We start from the raw sequence: 16,477 nt of genomic DNA, 5'->3' as shown, positions 1-16,477 counted from the left end.
ATTGTCCGTGTTAGAGGACTCTTGCAGAGCTTCTGATATTCTCAGTTAGATGCTAATAACCTAGGTGCTTTTGAGTACTTCGTTTGAGTTCACAGTCCATTTTAAGTTCAATGTTAGCTGATCTCCATTTCACTTTTAACCAGTGTGTTCTGTCATGAATTTACTTTAAGGGGTGAAACATATTTTATTTAAAATTGAAATCAACAGCATAAGTATATGATAGCTAGCAGATTTTGTAACTTATACTTCTAGAAGAATCAGAAGTAATTAATTACAGAATAAATATTACATGTTATGCACAGTTCAACTTTTCTTTACTGGATATACCATGTAATTATCCAAATACACGGCATGCCTTCATGCTCTGGAATCTGATCTCAAATAGAACTGTAGGGCTTGATCTTCCAAATCCTTACCACTGACTGTAAGGGGAATATCCAAATAAGTTGTGAAATACTTTATCTTTTTTTTCTAGGACACTTCTTTTCTGAACCCAGAAAAGAGAGTTTATTTATTCTGCATGTTTTTGAAATAGTAATTATACCCTGTCTAGAAGGATATTTCTTAATCCCTTTCAGAAACAAGAGCTTCGAGCTGTGACTTTCTTGGGGAGCTGAAAAGAAGGTGGTCTTGGGCAGCATGAAGCTAATGAGTAGATCTGAGGGAGAAGAGTGGTAGGAGTGATATGATGTAGAAGGAGGTGGAGAGCTTGAAGGTGGCATGGTGAAAGCCTCAATTGAAAACACTGGTCTGAGAAAGATGGTAGGTTTTGAATGGATATTAAGACTCTGGGGTTACAGCAAAATAGAAGATGGAACTCTGTGAGGAGCTGTGGTCGTTTGGGGCAGGGTTTGATGGTTTCAGGGCTTCTGGATTAAGAAAGAGAGAGGGGTCACAAGAGGGTATCTTTAACTTGGATTCTGGTGTGGGGCATGCACCTCTCCCTTTCTTCTTTTTTCTTTTTTCTTTTTTCTTTTTTCTTTTTTATTTTTTTCTCTCTCTTGTCTGAAATATAGCAGACTTATGACAAAAATAGCCTTTCCTCATCTTTTATTTCTTTATTGACTCACACAAATCATTGCAGCGTTTTCTTATCAAATTTCTTCCCTTTAATGGTGACTAAATTCAGATGTGGTGGAGACACTCAAGTGCATACGACCTGGATTTTCTTTAGTGTATGAGTCTGGATTGAGACAAACTGGAGTGAATAATGCTCTATAGCTTATTGTTTTAATATGGTGTGAAGTTTGAACTATCAAAAGAGTTTTCCTTTTTACTTGTGTAATCATTACAACTAAACTTTCCAACAGATAGAGCTATAAATTTTTGCCAGTAAACCAAGTAACCTCAAGTTTATTGAAGGGACAGACATATAGCCTCTGCCTATTTTCACTCCCCTAGTCCTCTTTCTTTTCTAATTAACCCAGATGCTAAATTAAGAGTATCTCTGTTTTCTTCAGAGGAAAATATTAGTGTGAGATCAGAAAAAAAACCTCCGTGCTTTCTGACCAAAGAACTGTTAAAGATGAAGAAGAATCCTTAGCCCGAGACAGAATTCACTTGGAATTGCTAAATACAAGTCATGTAGCTGAGCTCAGAAGAGACAAGGTCTATTCTCTGGTAGGCATTAAATACTGTTATACTGCTTACCACATTTCTGTTAGCTTAGAGGAGCTTGAATCTCAGCTCTGACCCTTGTCTCTCTGCAACTTCAAAGAACTTGTATAACATTACTTTCAGGTTTCTATGTGAAGTAGATATGAGAATATTCAGCTATATAACTAAAGAGGCTAGCCTATGTTGGCATTAATCAAATGAATACTTAAAGCACCAGGAAATTGGGAAGGTGAAGAACATCTCATCCAACAGGTTTAATGTTATCAGCTAATGATTTTGAGCATAGGAAAAGTCTGTTTCAATCACCATGTTAAATTTGCTGTTTTGCTTAGTTAATATGTCATTTTTGCAGAATAAATTATGTCATGATGTCTGATCTTCCTCAAGGTCTGTGAATGACCTTCTGTCCTGGAAGGTTTTGTTAAACTGTATTTTAAAAACCTCTTTGTGGGTCATCTTGGAACAAAAGTGAGTGCTAAATTTAGCTTTTATTGATGGAATTGGGGCTTGCAAACTCAAACTTTCACACAAAAGTTTTAACAAAACTCCTCTTGACTAAGCACTGGAACTTTGCTATTGTGCCAAAGGAAGACAGAAGATTATGAACGCAAAATCATTTAGCTTAGAAACTTGGTGGTTGACTTTTTTTTATCTTCTGAGCTTCATGTTGAGTTTTGAGTGGGTAGGGGAATGTATTGGTGTTTTTGGCAGAATCAGTTCATTATTAAAGGGGGCCAGACTAGATGACCTTAGAAGGACCCTTTCAACCCAAACTGTTGTATGAACTGTTGTAAGTTTAAACTCTGAAAACAACTTTTAAAATAGTGCCCTAGCTAGATGAAACATCTTTGTCTGTTAAAAAACACAAAATATTCACTATTTGGTTAAACAAAAGGCTAGGAAATATAATAACAGATAATATCTCTTCTGAATAACAGTTCGCTAACTGAAATGAATTTGTCTTCTATTATGTGATCAAACCCAAATTATAAAATGGCAGGAACTGTGTAGTTACATCCCTTATTTAGTGCTAATGCTGTAGCCTGCTGCATGGTGCGCAGATTTAAAAGTTGGGAGCTGATCTCCTGGTGAAGAATAAGTTCAGACCAACAGTCAGTACAAACTTGCTAACCAAGAGGCACCTTGTCCCTGACAAGGGCCCTTTAAAGAGGGAGATGAATTTTCTTTTGCCCAGCAAATTTACCTTGCTACTTTCTTTGAAAAAGTAAATGGTTTTAACCTATGAAACAGGAGAAAGGGCCCAGATTTTTTGCATATATTGTAATGGTAACTGTACTCAAATATATCTGTAGAGCAATTACTGACATCCACAACTCTTCCTGCATTACACTTTAAGGTATAGCTTCCCGTGGCTTCTGGAATCCGGGTTTGCAATACATAGATACATAATTTTCTACTACTTCGGACCTAAATAGCATGAAGTCAGTAGATCAGAAATAAGCATGTATGTGTTTGGCTGGATCAGGGCCTTGATCTCAAATATTATATGTTAAAGTTCTTGAGCTTGGAGATATCGGAGATATTCAAAACCTGACTGGACAACATCCTGAGCAACCTGCTGTCATTGACCTTGCTTTCATAAGGAAGGGGGAGTTGAGCTACATGATCTCCAGATCATCTCAGCCCTTCCGTGACTCTGTGAGTGTGTTATCTTTTTGGCAGGTTTCAACTTGCCAAAGACAAAGGTAGGAGGACTGGAAGTTAAGCTAATGCTTTCCAGTGAGACAGCAGTTCTCTACAGCCCATGAGAAACACCACTGCAAGCCACTGGAAGTAACCATGACAAATTTAGTCCTAGTAGATATTTTGTGGACTCCTGTATATTCATTTGCATAGGTTCAACCAGAAAACATTGTCTATGTCAGGCAATATTCTAATGTTGAGAAATTTTGGACATGTCTTAAGGGAGTGATTTGCATGTCTAAATTCTAGCTAAATCAGGACCACATCTCTTTGATATGGAGAATATTCTAAATAACTCTCTCATATATATGTGTAATTGGGCAGGGGATGGAAGAGGCCAGAATGACATGGATTCATTTCTCATTTTTGCCACTGGATGGCTAGGGGAGCAGATTATGTCCTTTTAGAGATCTCTTTATCTTCTGTGCTTCAATTTCTTGTGCTTTGAAGGTGGCCATCCTACAGCTTTCCATAAAACAGCTCTGGGAACATGGACATTGCTAAGAGACCAAATATGGTTAGTAATGTTAACTATTGAAAAAGAACTAACCAGGCTTTCAAGGGATCCAACAAAAGTTTTATTAAGTTCTGTAATAGGATCAGATGCAGAAGAAATAAGTCGAAAACCTTGAGTGTTAGATTAAAATAGTTTCTTTTAAAAAGTATGGTATTGCTAATAGACTAATAAGGGCATTAAATTTTTAGAGCACTAGTTATTTTGAGAAGTTTGTAAGCAACACAGGTATAATGTTTTAGAATAAAGTATACTTTGAAGACACTAAAAAAATCAAGTTGAGTTTTTAAACTTTAACAGATAATTTACTGATGTTACAACTCTGTTACTGTAATGCAGTTGTGTTTAAAGTTAATCAATAGAATAGTGTATATGAAGTAAGTTGTGGAGAACATAATCTGTAATTGTAGTTTATTAATATGTATGTTGCTTGACAAATTTTAGGGAATAAGAGAATATCCTTGAATGTTTAATGAAAAGAGGAGCTGTGTCTGTTCTGGTTTTTGAGAGGGATTTTTAGTCAGGTCAGGAGAGGAAGAATATTATAATTACCACAGGTTTACTTTGTCGCAATTCTTGCTGGGTTTTCTTTACACTGTTAAGGAGTACCAATCTTCAGTCTTTTAATGGGTTAACTTCACAAACATGCTTGATATTCTGAAATAGCTGTAAGAGTTTCCATGTGACCCTGTAGGATGAACTGAATTAATAGAGCATGCTGCACTAATCTGTTTCTCTAAGTCAAAAAGTGTACAATTTACTTAAAACAAGTTTACAAATTATATTCATGTTGCTGGAGTTGATAATCAATGCTATTAATACTTATTAATAAGTACAGAAACCGTCTGGAAATACTTGATGTACTTGGATACGATGAAAAGAAGTATTCTCCAAGTCCCTACTATAGCTTTCCTAAATCTAGTTTGTATGATTCACAGTCAAAGTGGCAGATGTTGGAGACACTTACAGAAGTGCCTCTTGGATAAGTTGATCATTTCATCTGTTTACATAAAAACAGAATTGGGAATCTTCTTTGGCTTGCGTTTATTTTTAAGATTCCTGTATTAGAGTGTAGAGAAGAGCTTTACCTGCTCCAGTTTCAGGAAATCCAGTGGTGAGACAGTATGCTGCATGAAACATATTTCCCTGAAGCAGAGGAGCATATTTTGAACTGTCAATTTACTACAATGTTTGTTTAGCTTCTTTAATGCATGTGAATGTATGTAACGTAATTTGCAAGCATTTTGAATAATATAGACAATAAGATCAAGGAGCCTTCCAAAAAGAATTGGAAATTAAAAAGGCATAATTCTTCTTAACAATGGGATCCCAGTTGGAGCCTTAAACAGGTAAACAAAACCAGAAAAATTAGGTAGCTTAGAGCAGTTGAAAATGGAGAATTCATATATAGAGACAGCAAAGTAATGAAATGTCAGCTGTAAATGCAGACCTAAGAGAATGCCAGGAAGCATATGTCTTGCCACACTGCTTAGAGAGAAGAAATTAAATGCAAAGACGAGAGGGGCAAAGCAAGAAGAGATTGTTTCATCCTTCCCATCCTCACTTTAAGGACTGATTCCCACTTATTGTGTTATAAGAAGTAAGCTTTTCCATGTTTAAGCTAATTTTGCAGAGCTCCAATAGCATAATTGGCTTTCCTGCATTAATAGTAGGTCATTTCCACATTTTATTGTTTTGTGAAATGCAGAGCATGATAGGCAGCAAATTCAGACCGAGTTGCAGGGTGGCACACAACTGAGAGCCTCAGGAGCAGATGTTGAACCACAGGTCCCAAACTTGACATTCTTCACAATTTGGAACTTTTTAATAAAGAAAAATGCTTTTGATAAGTGGTTATTTTTTCCTTATCTATTCTCAGGGTTGCTCTTGTGGAAAATATTCCTGAAGGGATCAACTATTCAGACAGTGCACCTTCTCATTTGTCTCTTTTCCAAGGCTGGATGAATTTGCTTAATATGGCTGAAAAGTCTGTTGACATAGTATCTTCCCAGTGGGACCTCAATCACAGTCATCCATCAGCATGCCAGGTATGTCGTAGCCTAACAAAAGGGTGGGACTTTAACAATCTGTTCTTGTTGTTTCACTACTAGATTTTTTAGAACTACAGCCCTTCCCTGTAGCAGACCTATTAGTTTGAATAGTCTAAAAAAAATTTCATATGGGGATTTTCCTGCCAATACCATAGTTTTCTGAGAGTGGTGGCACTCTTGGACTAGATAACACATCCAACGCATATTCATATCGCTTCCATCTTAAGAAAGGATGTCATTGTGAATCTTAAGAAACCTGCAAAATTGTGCCTATATTAACACATCCATACTTTGGGAATATCCGTAAATCTATACACTTATTTTCTGCTTGATGCAACCAGTGAAGTAAAAGAGCAGGGATGTGAATTAATTCTGCAGCCAAATAGATGGATAGAATTGCTCTTATAAAGAACAATGTAGTATCAAATGATTTATCTTTTCAAAATGTATCTTGGGAAGGAGTGGTGTTCAAGACTTCTGCAATTAAGAACAATAGGAAAAAATCATAAATCATAGTGAATGAGACAGGCATGCATTAAAATGACCCTGTGCCAACAAATGCTTTATTCTTGAGAGCAATCCTTTTAGAAATATGGTAAGGGCAGGTTTCCACTTAGTATCACTGGTGAAACTATGATATCAAAGAACTGGTAGGCTGAGAATATCCCCTGTTTTCCACCAAACGGATTCTTTGCTGAAAGAAGCCACAGAGCTGACATGAAATGGGATTCAAACGACAGTCGGGTGACTGTAAGGAATCAACTCTATTACACTATGTCAAAAACTCTTCAGTTTCCTGCCTAGTTCTGTTGATGCTGTGCAGTAAAACAAAGACTTTCAAATCATGAACTGGATTCTACTTCTTTTGAAAGAGGCTGTAGCCTAGTTGAATAGCATACATTAACTTTTCTGCAGAATAAATCTGCTGCATGTCCATTAAACAGAGTGAAAATCTAAGGTGAGCAGCCAAATGGAAAATGTAGTGCAAAGCTTTCCTTTTAGAATGTTTATAAATATTGGAATATAGTTTGCGAATAATATAATTATACAGCTAAGCTTTATTTAAATTTATTGCCTAAGAAACATCAAACCCATGTACTGTCATTCAAGTAGATGAATTCAAAGAGATAGTGCCTTAGATGTTCTTAGAGTGTGCATGAATCTTTCAAAAATGTTTTGTCTGAAAAAAATTGAACATGTCATTTGCTTTAAAACCAGCAGAGCCTAACAAATCCCAAGCAGAGGACAAAAATAGCAAACTGTAAATTGGGATTTCAGTAGCTAAGTATCAAATCCATTCACTGTTCCACATTCTTATGCAAAGTGAAAACTGTAAGGTATTGCTGAATGTCAGAGCAGGGAAAGGAAGAGGAGATGTGCAAGAAGTGGATTTGCTTTTTCATCCTCAAATGCACTGTTAAATCCAGAAAAATGAAACATTTTTCATAATATTCTGTTCTAGCTATCTATTTCTGCCTGCTAGTAGTCTTACAAAAGTGAGTAATTACTTCTGTTTAAAGGCAATTAATATTCCAGTCATTTCCTCACTTGTACAGCAGTGTGGGCTGAACAGCTGATAGATCTTTCTGTCAAGCTTGTCCCTACATCCTAAACCACTATACTGCTATTGGCCAGTCTAATTGCTAAAGAAATTGTCAAAAGGTAGCATTTCTTAGGCAATCGCTACTCCAGAGAATGTACACAAAAGTTAGCGTCTGAAAGGGAGGGGAGAAAACTTGTGTCGTTACATCTGCTTTCTCCACTTGTAAACAAAATTGAAATTTCAGAGGAGCTTCAATAATTGTAATTTAGTAAATCTCAGAAGTATAAGTCAAATGTCCTCAAGTCTTTACAAAACTGGGTTCAGGGAAGTTTGCCCCTAGATAGCAGAAGCATTATCCAAGGTAAGGGGGTAAGAGGCAAAGCTTCCAGGAAGTATGGTGCTTAGTAAGTTACAGTTTTTCCTTGAATTATTCTTGTTTTATCAAAAACTAAAGACATAAGCATTTTCCATATGGAACCACATCCTGCTCTATAACTAGCAATTTCCATTTTATGAATATTCAAGGCGTATTGCAAAGCAAAGTTCTCTACAAGAGCACTTCAATAGATGCAGATTTTTGAAGGAGAAAAGCTGAGTAGGCTAGATTGCTTTTTCTTAATTAGTTACAATGTTTAGCTATATTCTCTGTATATGTGTTTGTGTAGTTATGTATACACATGCATACTTATATATACACACACGTATGTCCAATATACATAGTGATGAAAATATATATTTGGACAAAATGGACAGTATGTAGACATACGGATGATACATGTATTGAGCATATATATATATATGTAGGCGTATGCGTATACAAAATCACAGAATTTCCTGCTGTATTTTTCTTCATTTTTGTTTCTGGGTATGTTACGTAGTGTCCTTGACATTTGCCTGTCCATGTTTGTTGTTATAAATCTAAATAAACAGTCGTTGCTGACTGAGCTATCCAGGTCTCAACTGCTGTGCTCAGCCATCTGAGTTCATGAGTCTCATTAAATTGGAGTCTCCAAATACAAACGCATGATGCTACCTTGTTGTGTGTGCTTCCACAGCTTAGGCGGGCAAGTAAACAAATATTTGTTTGGCAAAATATAGAGCACGTTTTCTACATCTGCTTTTCTCGGAAGAAAACCATGTGTTTTGGTGACTTAATGATATCACCTGCGTGCATTTTCAAGATAGTAGGGTAGTTGTCATACAGTGGCTTTGACATTTTAGCCAAATGTGAATGTGTGACTCCTTCTGTGGCAATCTGATGTTTAGAGGTATTGGAGGACAATGGAAACACAATTTTTGAGGGTAGCTTTTAATTCATTTGCAGTGAAGGGAGAGTTGAACATAAGATCATGCCAATTTCATGATTTTCAGGATTCATTTCCTCTGGTTCATCTCATGTTTAGAAACTTTAATTTAGAGTCACCTTTTTATGGCTCCAGCAAGTCCTTCCTCACAATTTTTTTGTAAGTTTAACAAGCAAGAATTAATGCCATCATGGTTTATTAGTGTTGCCATAAGTTCTGGCACAGCTCTGGCTGGATGGTTATTTGGATGATCGAAGGATAGATCTGCACCATTTTTACAATGATCACGCAGAAAACAGATAGTTCTCACTATCTCTGTTTACCTACCTGTGGTTCAGCTCCCAAATGACTTGACAGGAGACTCCCACTTCACCTGGCACCCGGTTGCATGAGACATATTATCCAGCTTTGTAATGAAATCTCTGACGATGAGTGTTGTGTCAGCCTCAGGCATGCACTGCCCAAGCATCTTAAGTGATTGGTAGAACAAATGTTAGTCCTAAGGCTTAAGTACCCTTCCTTGGCAATTATTAAAGAATGCAAATAAGTACAAATAAGAGCACTTCTCCAAACCCAACAGCTACCAGCAGAAATCGACCACAATCAGCTATAAAGATTGCAGTCTGTTTTCTGTAAGCTCATCTTTACCTGAACACCTCTTGAGGTGATGCCATTTCCTGTTGCAGCTGGTACAGATTGTGGCATAGAAAAGAATTTTTTTTAAAAAGTTAGTTTGTAAAGTGAAAGCATTTTCAAACTCTAACTGAAACTCCAGAAATTGACAGCCCCTCCCTTTTCATTAGCTATTTTGCTAGAACAATTTGGGAAAAGCATTTGAGTGTCTCTGTTCTGCATTAAATGGCAGAAGTTAAATTTAGGGTTTCTTGATTTATTTGCTCTCTTGGTTTCTGCTGGCATGCTACAATTTTTAGTGATGTTTTAGAGATGCATCCAAAGGCTTGATCATAGGACAACTTTTTAAAATATTAGTTTTATTTCTATGGAAAGAAAAAGCCCAGCATTGTCTAAACTATACAAGTCTTAGCTACTGACAAGCCCAATAATTCAATTTTACAGTACTTCAATAAATACAACATTTTTATGTTCGTATCTCCTCTATTTTATTTTTAATGAGGAACGCATGCTGATAAACAACAGCAGGCAAGGGAAATCAGCCAGGCTAGAATCAGTCTGCCTAGTGACTGCAAAGAAATTGCTTTGGGGGCAATTTCCATGCCTTTTGGTAATGATCAGTAACTTTTTTTTTTTTTTTTAATTCACCAGGCAGCTGTGGCAGGTACAGTTCGAATTGATGTTTCATATGTATGGTGGTTTAAAGCTACCATAAGAATGTCAGTCTGTTCATGTGGTACTTTTTATATTCGATTTTGTCACTTTCAGTCGTTTTTTTTTAAACAGCCCTGTGAAAAGTATAAGAGCATATTTTATCAGGATAGTCAGATTTCTAGTGGTATTGTTTGTTGAAATGCAGATACAGTATAAGGTAGCATACTGCAGTTTCATAGCACTTGGCTGCTACTATTTCTTAGTCCTCACCAGCTGAGTATGTAGAAATGATTCTGATCGCTGTCACGTAGTTGCGCGGCAGCCTGGGAGTGTGGTCTGAATGACAGCATGAGGGTTTGTATTCAAGAGAAGCACTTCAAATGTGCTGACAGCAGTGACAAAACTCTTCAGACCTTCTGTCCTGTCTTCTTTCCTTTTCATAGAACAAAACAGTAAAACTGCAAGTAAACATGTCAGAAAGTATAGAAACTGAGTTTCAAATTAATATTAATGGGGAAGAAGGCCAGGTTCTTCAACAATGAAGGAAGAATTTCTAGTACCCTACTTTACTATAGTACATACAGATTTTTGGAAATAAGTTGTGAATTTTTCATAGTCGTTTAAAGTGTCTAGACTAAGCCTTGGTGAGCGTGTGAATGCCTGCTGAAGGATGATGCAGCGAGAGATGAGACGGATGGAAGCCTTTCCAGTTCTGGCACCAGGTGGTGGGTTTTTGTATACGCGTATAAACATGCGTATTTGTGGTGAGTGCACTCCTAGTCTTAACCATCACTACTTAGAGATGTTTTAAATGTTTTATCAATTCGAGGTTTTAGCATTTATGAATATAATTGGATAAAAGAGGATATTATAAATGCATAGCTTGTGCTGCCCCTGATGGGAAAAGAGAGATATTTTCAGAGAAGATGTCTTCATTCGAATGCAGGGCTGCACTCTCAAGTGATCTAATCACCCATAGGATGGACCGTTCAGCTGGCAGCATGGCCTGTAAAGAGACAGCCAGGTGGTCCATCAAGGATGCTGTGTTGGTCACATCAGGGCATACTAAGATCAGGTAAAACTCAGGAAACACTGCCATGTTATTTTTTTGTCTAAACTAACATTAATACAGAAAGTCCAGTCTTGTTTATCAAAGCTTTTGTAAATCATATGTAAATGAAAGTGGCAATAATGTCCAAAAATAAGTACCCTGGGGAAAAAGATGTAAAGAGCCATCCCTTGAAACAATTTTATCAGCTCTAGAGGTTAACTTTCTAAGCATTTATATAGCAGAACAGTTAATGCATTAATTTGTACTGATAACGGAAATCACTTTCCATCAAATTTCAGAATGTTTTTTCCATGTTAATTTTTGTATGCTAGAGCTTTCTACTATGCTTCTAGTCAAAATCATTTTTCACAGATAACACAAACAAGGGTAGCGTGTCTCTGTCTTTCTACGTAGTAAATTAACTCAACACATAGAACCTTTCTGAGTAGCAGTTCCTACAGATATATATTTAATTATTTTACACCATACAAGCCTTTCAGTCCTTAATTTTCTCCGCTTACTTTTTGTGAAGATATAACTAACGAAAATCAAAACTTCTGAGGGAGGTGATTCTACTCCTCTGCTCCACTCTGGACCTGTTGGAGAGGGGCCAGAGGAGGCCATCAAGATGATCAGAGGGATGGAACAGGTCTCCTATGAGGACAGGCTGAGAGAGTTGGGATTATTCAGCCTGGAGAAGAGAAGGCTCTGGGCAGACCATATTGCGGCTTTTCTGTACCTAAAAGGGGCCTATAAGAAAGATGGAGACAGACTTTTTAGAAGGGCATGTTACGACAGGACAAGGGGTAATGGTTTTAAACTAAAAGAGGGGAGATTCAGGCTACACATGAGGAAGAAATTTCTTACAATGAGAGTGGTAAAATACTGGAACAGGTTGCCCAGAGAAGTGGTAGATGCCCCACCCATGGAGACATTCCAGGCCAGGCTGGACGGGGCTCTGAGCAGCCTGATCTAGTTGAAGATGTCCCTGCCCATTGCAGGATGGTTGGACTAGATGACCATTAAAGGTCCCATCCAACCCAAACTCTTCTATGATTCTATGATTCTGTTGTCTCCAGTTGATGGACCCGGAAGAAGTGGGTCCAAAGGCTTCCTAAGCTCTGGCATGTCAGCAGCCTGTCACCCTGTGGGAGCTGGGGGATGGGGCAGGCCATGGATTGGGAGCTCTGCAGACAACAGTGCAGTAATTGCTATTCCCAGATTTGGTTAGAGCCCAGCAGTGCCAGACCACAGCAATTGCTGGAGGGACTCTACTGGGGGGAGCAGGGCACTCAGGAATACAGGTCTGTGCTTCTCTTTTCCCTCAGGATCACAGTGGTGCTGCTGCATAACTCTTCTCCCAAGTAGCAAGTGATAGGATGAGAGGAAATTGCCTCAGGTTGCACCAGGAGAAGCTTAGGTTGGATATTAGGAAAAATTTCTTCATGGAAAGGATTGTCAGGCATTGCAACAGGCTGCCCAGGGAAGTGGTTGAGTCACCATCCCTGGAGATGTTTAAAAGATGCATAGATGTGGTTCTTAAGGACCTGATTTAGAGGTGGACTCGACAGTTCTAGGTAATGGTTGGATTCAATGATCTCAAAGGTCTTTTCCAACCAAAATTATTCTATGATTCCACACTATTATCTCAATAATTCTTACCTCTGGTAATATCTGTCCCTCTTTTCCTTCAAAAAACCCAACACAATCACTGATGTGAGAATTAAGGATCCTTTTAGTTTCATGAGGAATGTGAGGGAAAGTCACTCCTTGACTCGCACAACAACTCGGTAAGGGCTTTTGGGTGTGCAAGTTAAACCATGATTGTTACTTCTTACATATTGGACTACCGAGTCACCTCGAGAAATGCTGAATCCGAGTAAAAGAAGGATTTACAGCTTCATGCAAAGCATGTTTCTGTTCTCCTGTTCTGTTAGCTATTGTGTAATGCTTTCATTGTGGCAGTGTCTTGTTGACTACTAAGTTCCTGTGAGCCCTGGGGTGGGTGCTATGCTGTGGATTTGAGCCAGCAAGCGGGTATATGTTACAAAAAAAACCCATAAGCAGTAGTTCTGTGTTTCCATCGCAGCCTCTGGCCGCTCTGTAATTTTAAGAAAGCAAATTTTTAAGAGGCTGGGTATTCTTATTTTGCCACATATATTCAAAATAGGTTCATATTAAAATATAGAGCACTGAAGAGCTACTTTCTGTGACTGCTTCATGCTTAAGTTCCACCAGTGTCAATCTGTGCAGGCAATTACAGTGCAGAGGGTGGTTTTCCACTGGCTGCTGCTCCTGGGTTCGATGTGGGAGGAGGACTTCTACCTGAGGTTTTGTTAGTCCGTACTATGTCAGATTGCATCATCCCAAACTGCTTTTGCTCTGGCCATTTTTGATGAACGGAAAAGTGCTTTTAAGATTTTTAGAGTGACAGTTTCTACAGAGAATTATCTAACATGGTTCTGTTGGAAAGCTTTATCTTCTAACTCTTTGTCTGAAAGTTGATATGACTGCTTTTTTGTTTTAGCTTTACCCTGGGGCCAGCATTATATTGAATCTAAAGTGAATTGTGTAGGTAGGCCAGGCACTTTATCAGCTGCTTAAACCCCAAGTTTCTGTGTATTCGACTGCTAACTGTAACTGGTGTCTGCTGTAGTAAGCTAGAATAGCAGCAAGGGAATGGGTTCTGTGGTTGTAGTAACAGCACAGAAGTGATATAGTGGATATTTTATTGACATTGTGTAGTTAGATGCTTCTAATGAAGTATTTTTAAGTTAAAATATTGACTCTAAAAATTAAAAATTTACTATGCTATCAGAAGGTCTATTTTTTCTTTGTTTCTTGGATATGGAAAAAAAAGTGGTGATTACAAATTTTATTTTTTATGTGAAACAAATGTCTTGATTTCTGTTTTAACATGTACCTAGCTCAGCATGAGATTCTCTTTTTTGTTCTGTGTTAGAAATAGGGCTTAAATAGCAAAGCTATAACAGCGTAAAAAAGAAAGGCATATGAAATACACGTTGATAATTATTTTCCTTCCTGGTATAGCTCATTGAAAGATGAGCCCTCAACCATTTGAAAACGTATTGTGTTATGGTTAGAACCACTCACAAAAAATCATTCAATACAGAATAAGTGTAATAAACTCTTTCCCTTGCACTTTTTATCTCAATTTAACAGAATGTAATTATTTAGAACAAAGTTAATGTAAAAATAAGTTTTCTGCATAAAAAACCTAGAGACTTCATTCTCTGCCTGTCACTTCTCGTAAGTAGTATTGCACAATCTGGGGAAAAAAAAGCAGCAAGTTTGGCCTTCAAAACAGTATTTCTCCAACAAAAATTTGTTTGATTTGCTGACATTTAGGGTAGATTTAGCAATATCTAGGAACATATTTACTCAACTGTTATACAATATGTTTTCATTTTAACATGTATCTTTAATTTGTTCATAAGCTGTTTGAACAATTCTATGTCTTATAACTTCTGTTTTACTTTAATGTCCTTCCCAGGGTCAGCGTCTTTTTGAAAAATTGCTTGAATTGGCGTCCCGAAATATTGAGATAAAACTAGTGAGCGATATACTGCCTGTGGAATCAAAGGTATTAAACGACTTGAAAACAAAGGGTAAGACCAAGGTTTTTATGTTGTTATGCCATTGACTGCTACATAATGTTCCTTTTACTTAAAATGCAAATTCAGATGATATATAAAATGCAAACTCAGATGATATATAAAATGCACACTAGTGTTTTAGCACTGTTACCCTATAATCCTTCAGCTTTCTCTGGCTCATAGTTATCAAGAATCTGAAACTCTGTTACTTTAGTTGATGTTTGCAGTTTGCAAGTGGTTAAAAAGGTGGTGCAGTGACTAGATAGATTTTTTTTTTTAAACTCACTATAGCTATTCCAATGGTAGGCAACATAACCTGAGAGACTGCTGTCATACCTGTGGGACAAGATAGTTTCCTCTTTTGAGCAATAGCAAAATAAATTAATAAAACAACATGTCTATTGCACTGATGATTCTGAAGCACGGGAAAATAGACCGTCATCAGATTTAACCAACTGACAAGGGTTTCTGTGCTACGTGTATTTTTTAGGTGCCTGCTTTCCTAGTCATTTTTTTTTTGAGGCTTAAAATCCCTATCCAAAGCGGGATTACACACTGGCGATGCACGACTTAACTTGCTTTATGTAAAACTGTGTGGAAAAATAGCAAAGATTGTTTAAGAAATGCTGAAAGAAATTAGATGTTCTTAGGAGTTCTAACAGCCTCACAGATGCTTCTCCTGAATAATAATATTCTAATTATCCCTATAATCTGATAAAAGTGTGAATTTTAAGGGTAGGATACGTTTTTTCAAAGGGTAAAAAGTACCTGTATATTTTGATGATGATCATTTTTGGCACAGACTGCTATATGGATCACAGAGGGAATTCTAAAAAAATAATTAAGCAAAGCATTTGCTATATATCCTAACATAACATGTCAGTTGATGGTAAAGAGTAAAGAACACTGTTTCCCAAGAAAAATCAATCTTTATTTGTTTAAATTTCTTGTAATCTCCTGACTGAGCAAGGAAAACAAAATTACTAATGAAAGTCCTGGTCTCTTAAAGGGATCACCTTTTGATCAAGACTGACATGATATTTAAATGTAATAGCTGCAGAGACTTGTTATTTAATGACACTGCCTATTCCAGCCAGGATTTTTATTATTTCTGTTACATAACCAAAAGTGATATAAAGCCTTTGATAACTACGAAGAATACATCAGCTTTATCAGACATCTGTGAAGTAAGGAACTATCTTTTTCTGATAATGTTGAAAAATAAATACATATTTTAATATCAAAGCCAATGAAACTGTCTTTGAAAAAGTGGTTTATTTTCCCCGCGATTCTACCGTCTCAAGTTCCCACCAGTCAGAGGAGATGAGAGGTAGCACCTGTACCTTTATATTGATGTACTTGGCAATAGATATTTTGGCTATCGTTTATTGAGGATACCCAATATCAAAAACTGTCCTCTTTCCAAAAAAAGATGAGCAAAAATTTTAGGTAGAAAAAGGAAAGATGTTTGTCATTAACACTTCCTTCAGTTTATGTGGGAATTAATCGGCCCTGTGAGCTTCTTGAACAAATAAACAGAACATAGGGGTTTACAATTTTAATAGCTTCACTTTCCCTTATGCCTTGTTTAGATTTCTAAGACATGAAATTTTAGAGTATTCAAATGAAATTATCAATATAGTCGAGTGCTATGAGATACAAAGAACGGGAGAAACTTTTATGTAGTAATTCTTGTAACTTTTGCTGTCATCAACTTTGAACTCTGTAGTTGTAGATATCATTATGTACTGCTGCCCTTTTTTAAAGATCAATATTATAACTTGATTTT

The 16,477-nt window shown here is 37.0% G+C and overlaps 1 protein-coding gene across 1 annotated transcript in view; it reads left to right on the top strand.

Moving 5' to 3' along the window:
• The window catches only part of PLD5 (phospholipase D family member 5), a 174,468-nt gene that overhangs the window by 104,298 nt on the left and 53,693 nt on the right, over positions 1–16,477 (top strand). Inside the window, exons 3-4 of the mRNA XM_065632259.1 lie at positions 5,715–5,883; positions 14,586–14,700. Coding sequence (XP_065488331.1) covers positions 5,715–5,883; positions 14,586–14,700 — 284 coding nt within the window. The remainder of the gene's footprint in view (positions 1–5,714; positions 5,884–14,585; positions 14,701–16,477) is intronic.

The sequence above is a fragment of the Caloenas nicobarica genome, chromosome 3 (assembly GCF_036013445.1).
Source record: "Caloenas nicobarica isolate bCalNic1 chromosome 3, bCalNic1.hap1, whole genome shotgun sequence".
Lineage (NCBI taxonomy): Eukaryota > Metazoa > Chordata > Aves > Columbiformes > Columbidae > Caloenas > Caloenas nicobarica.
The sequence above is the reverse complement of the archived record's forward strand: the minus strand, read 5'-3'. Positions and strand labels throughout refer to the sequence as shown.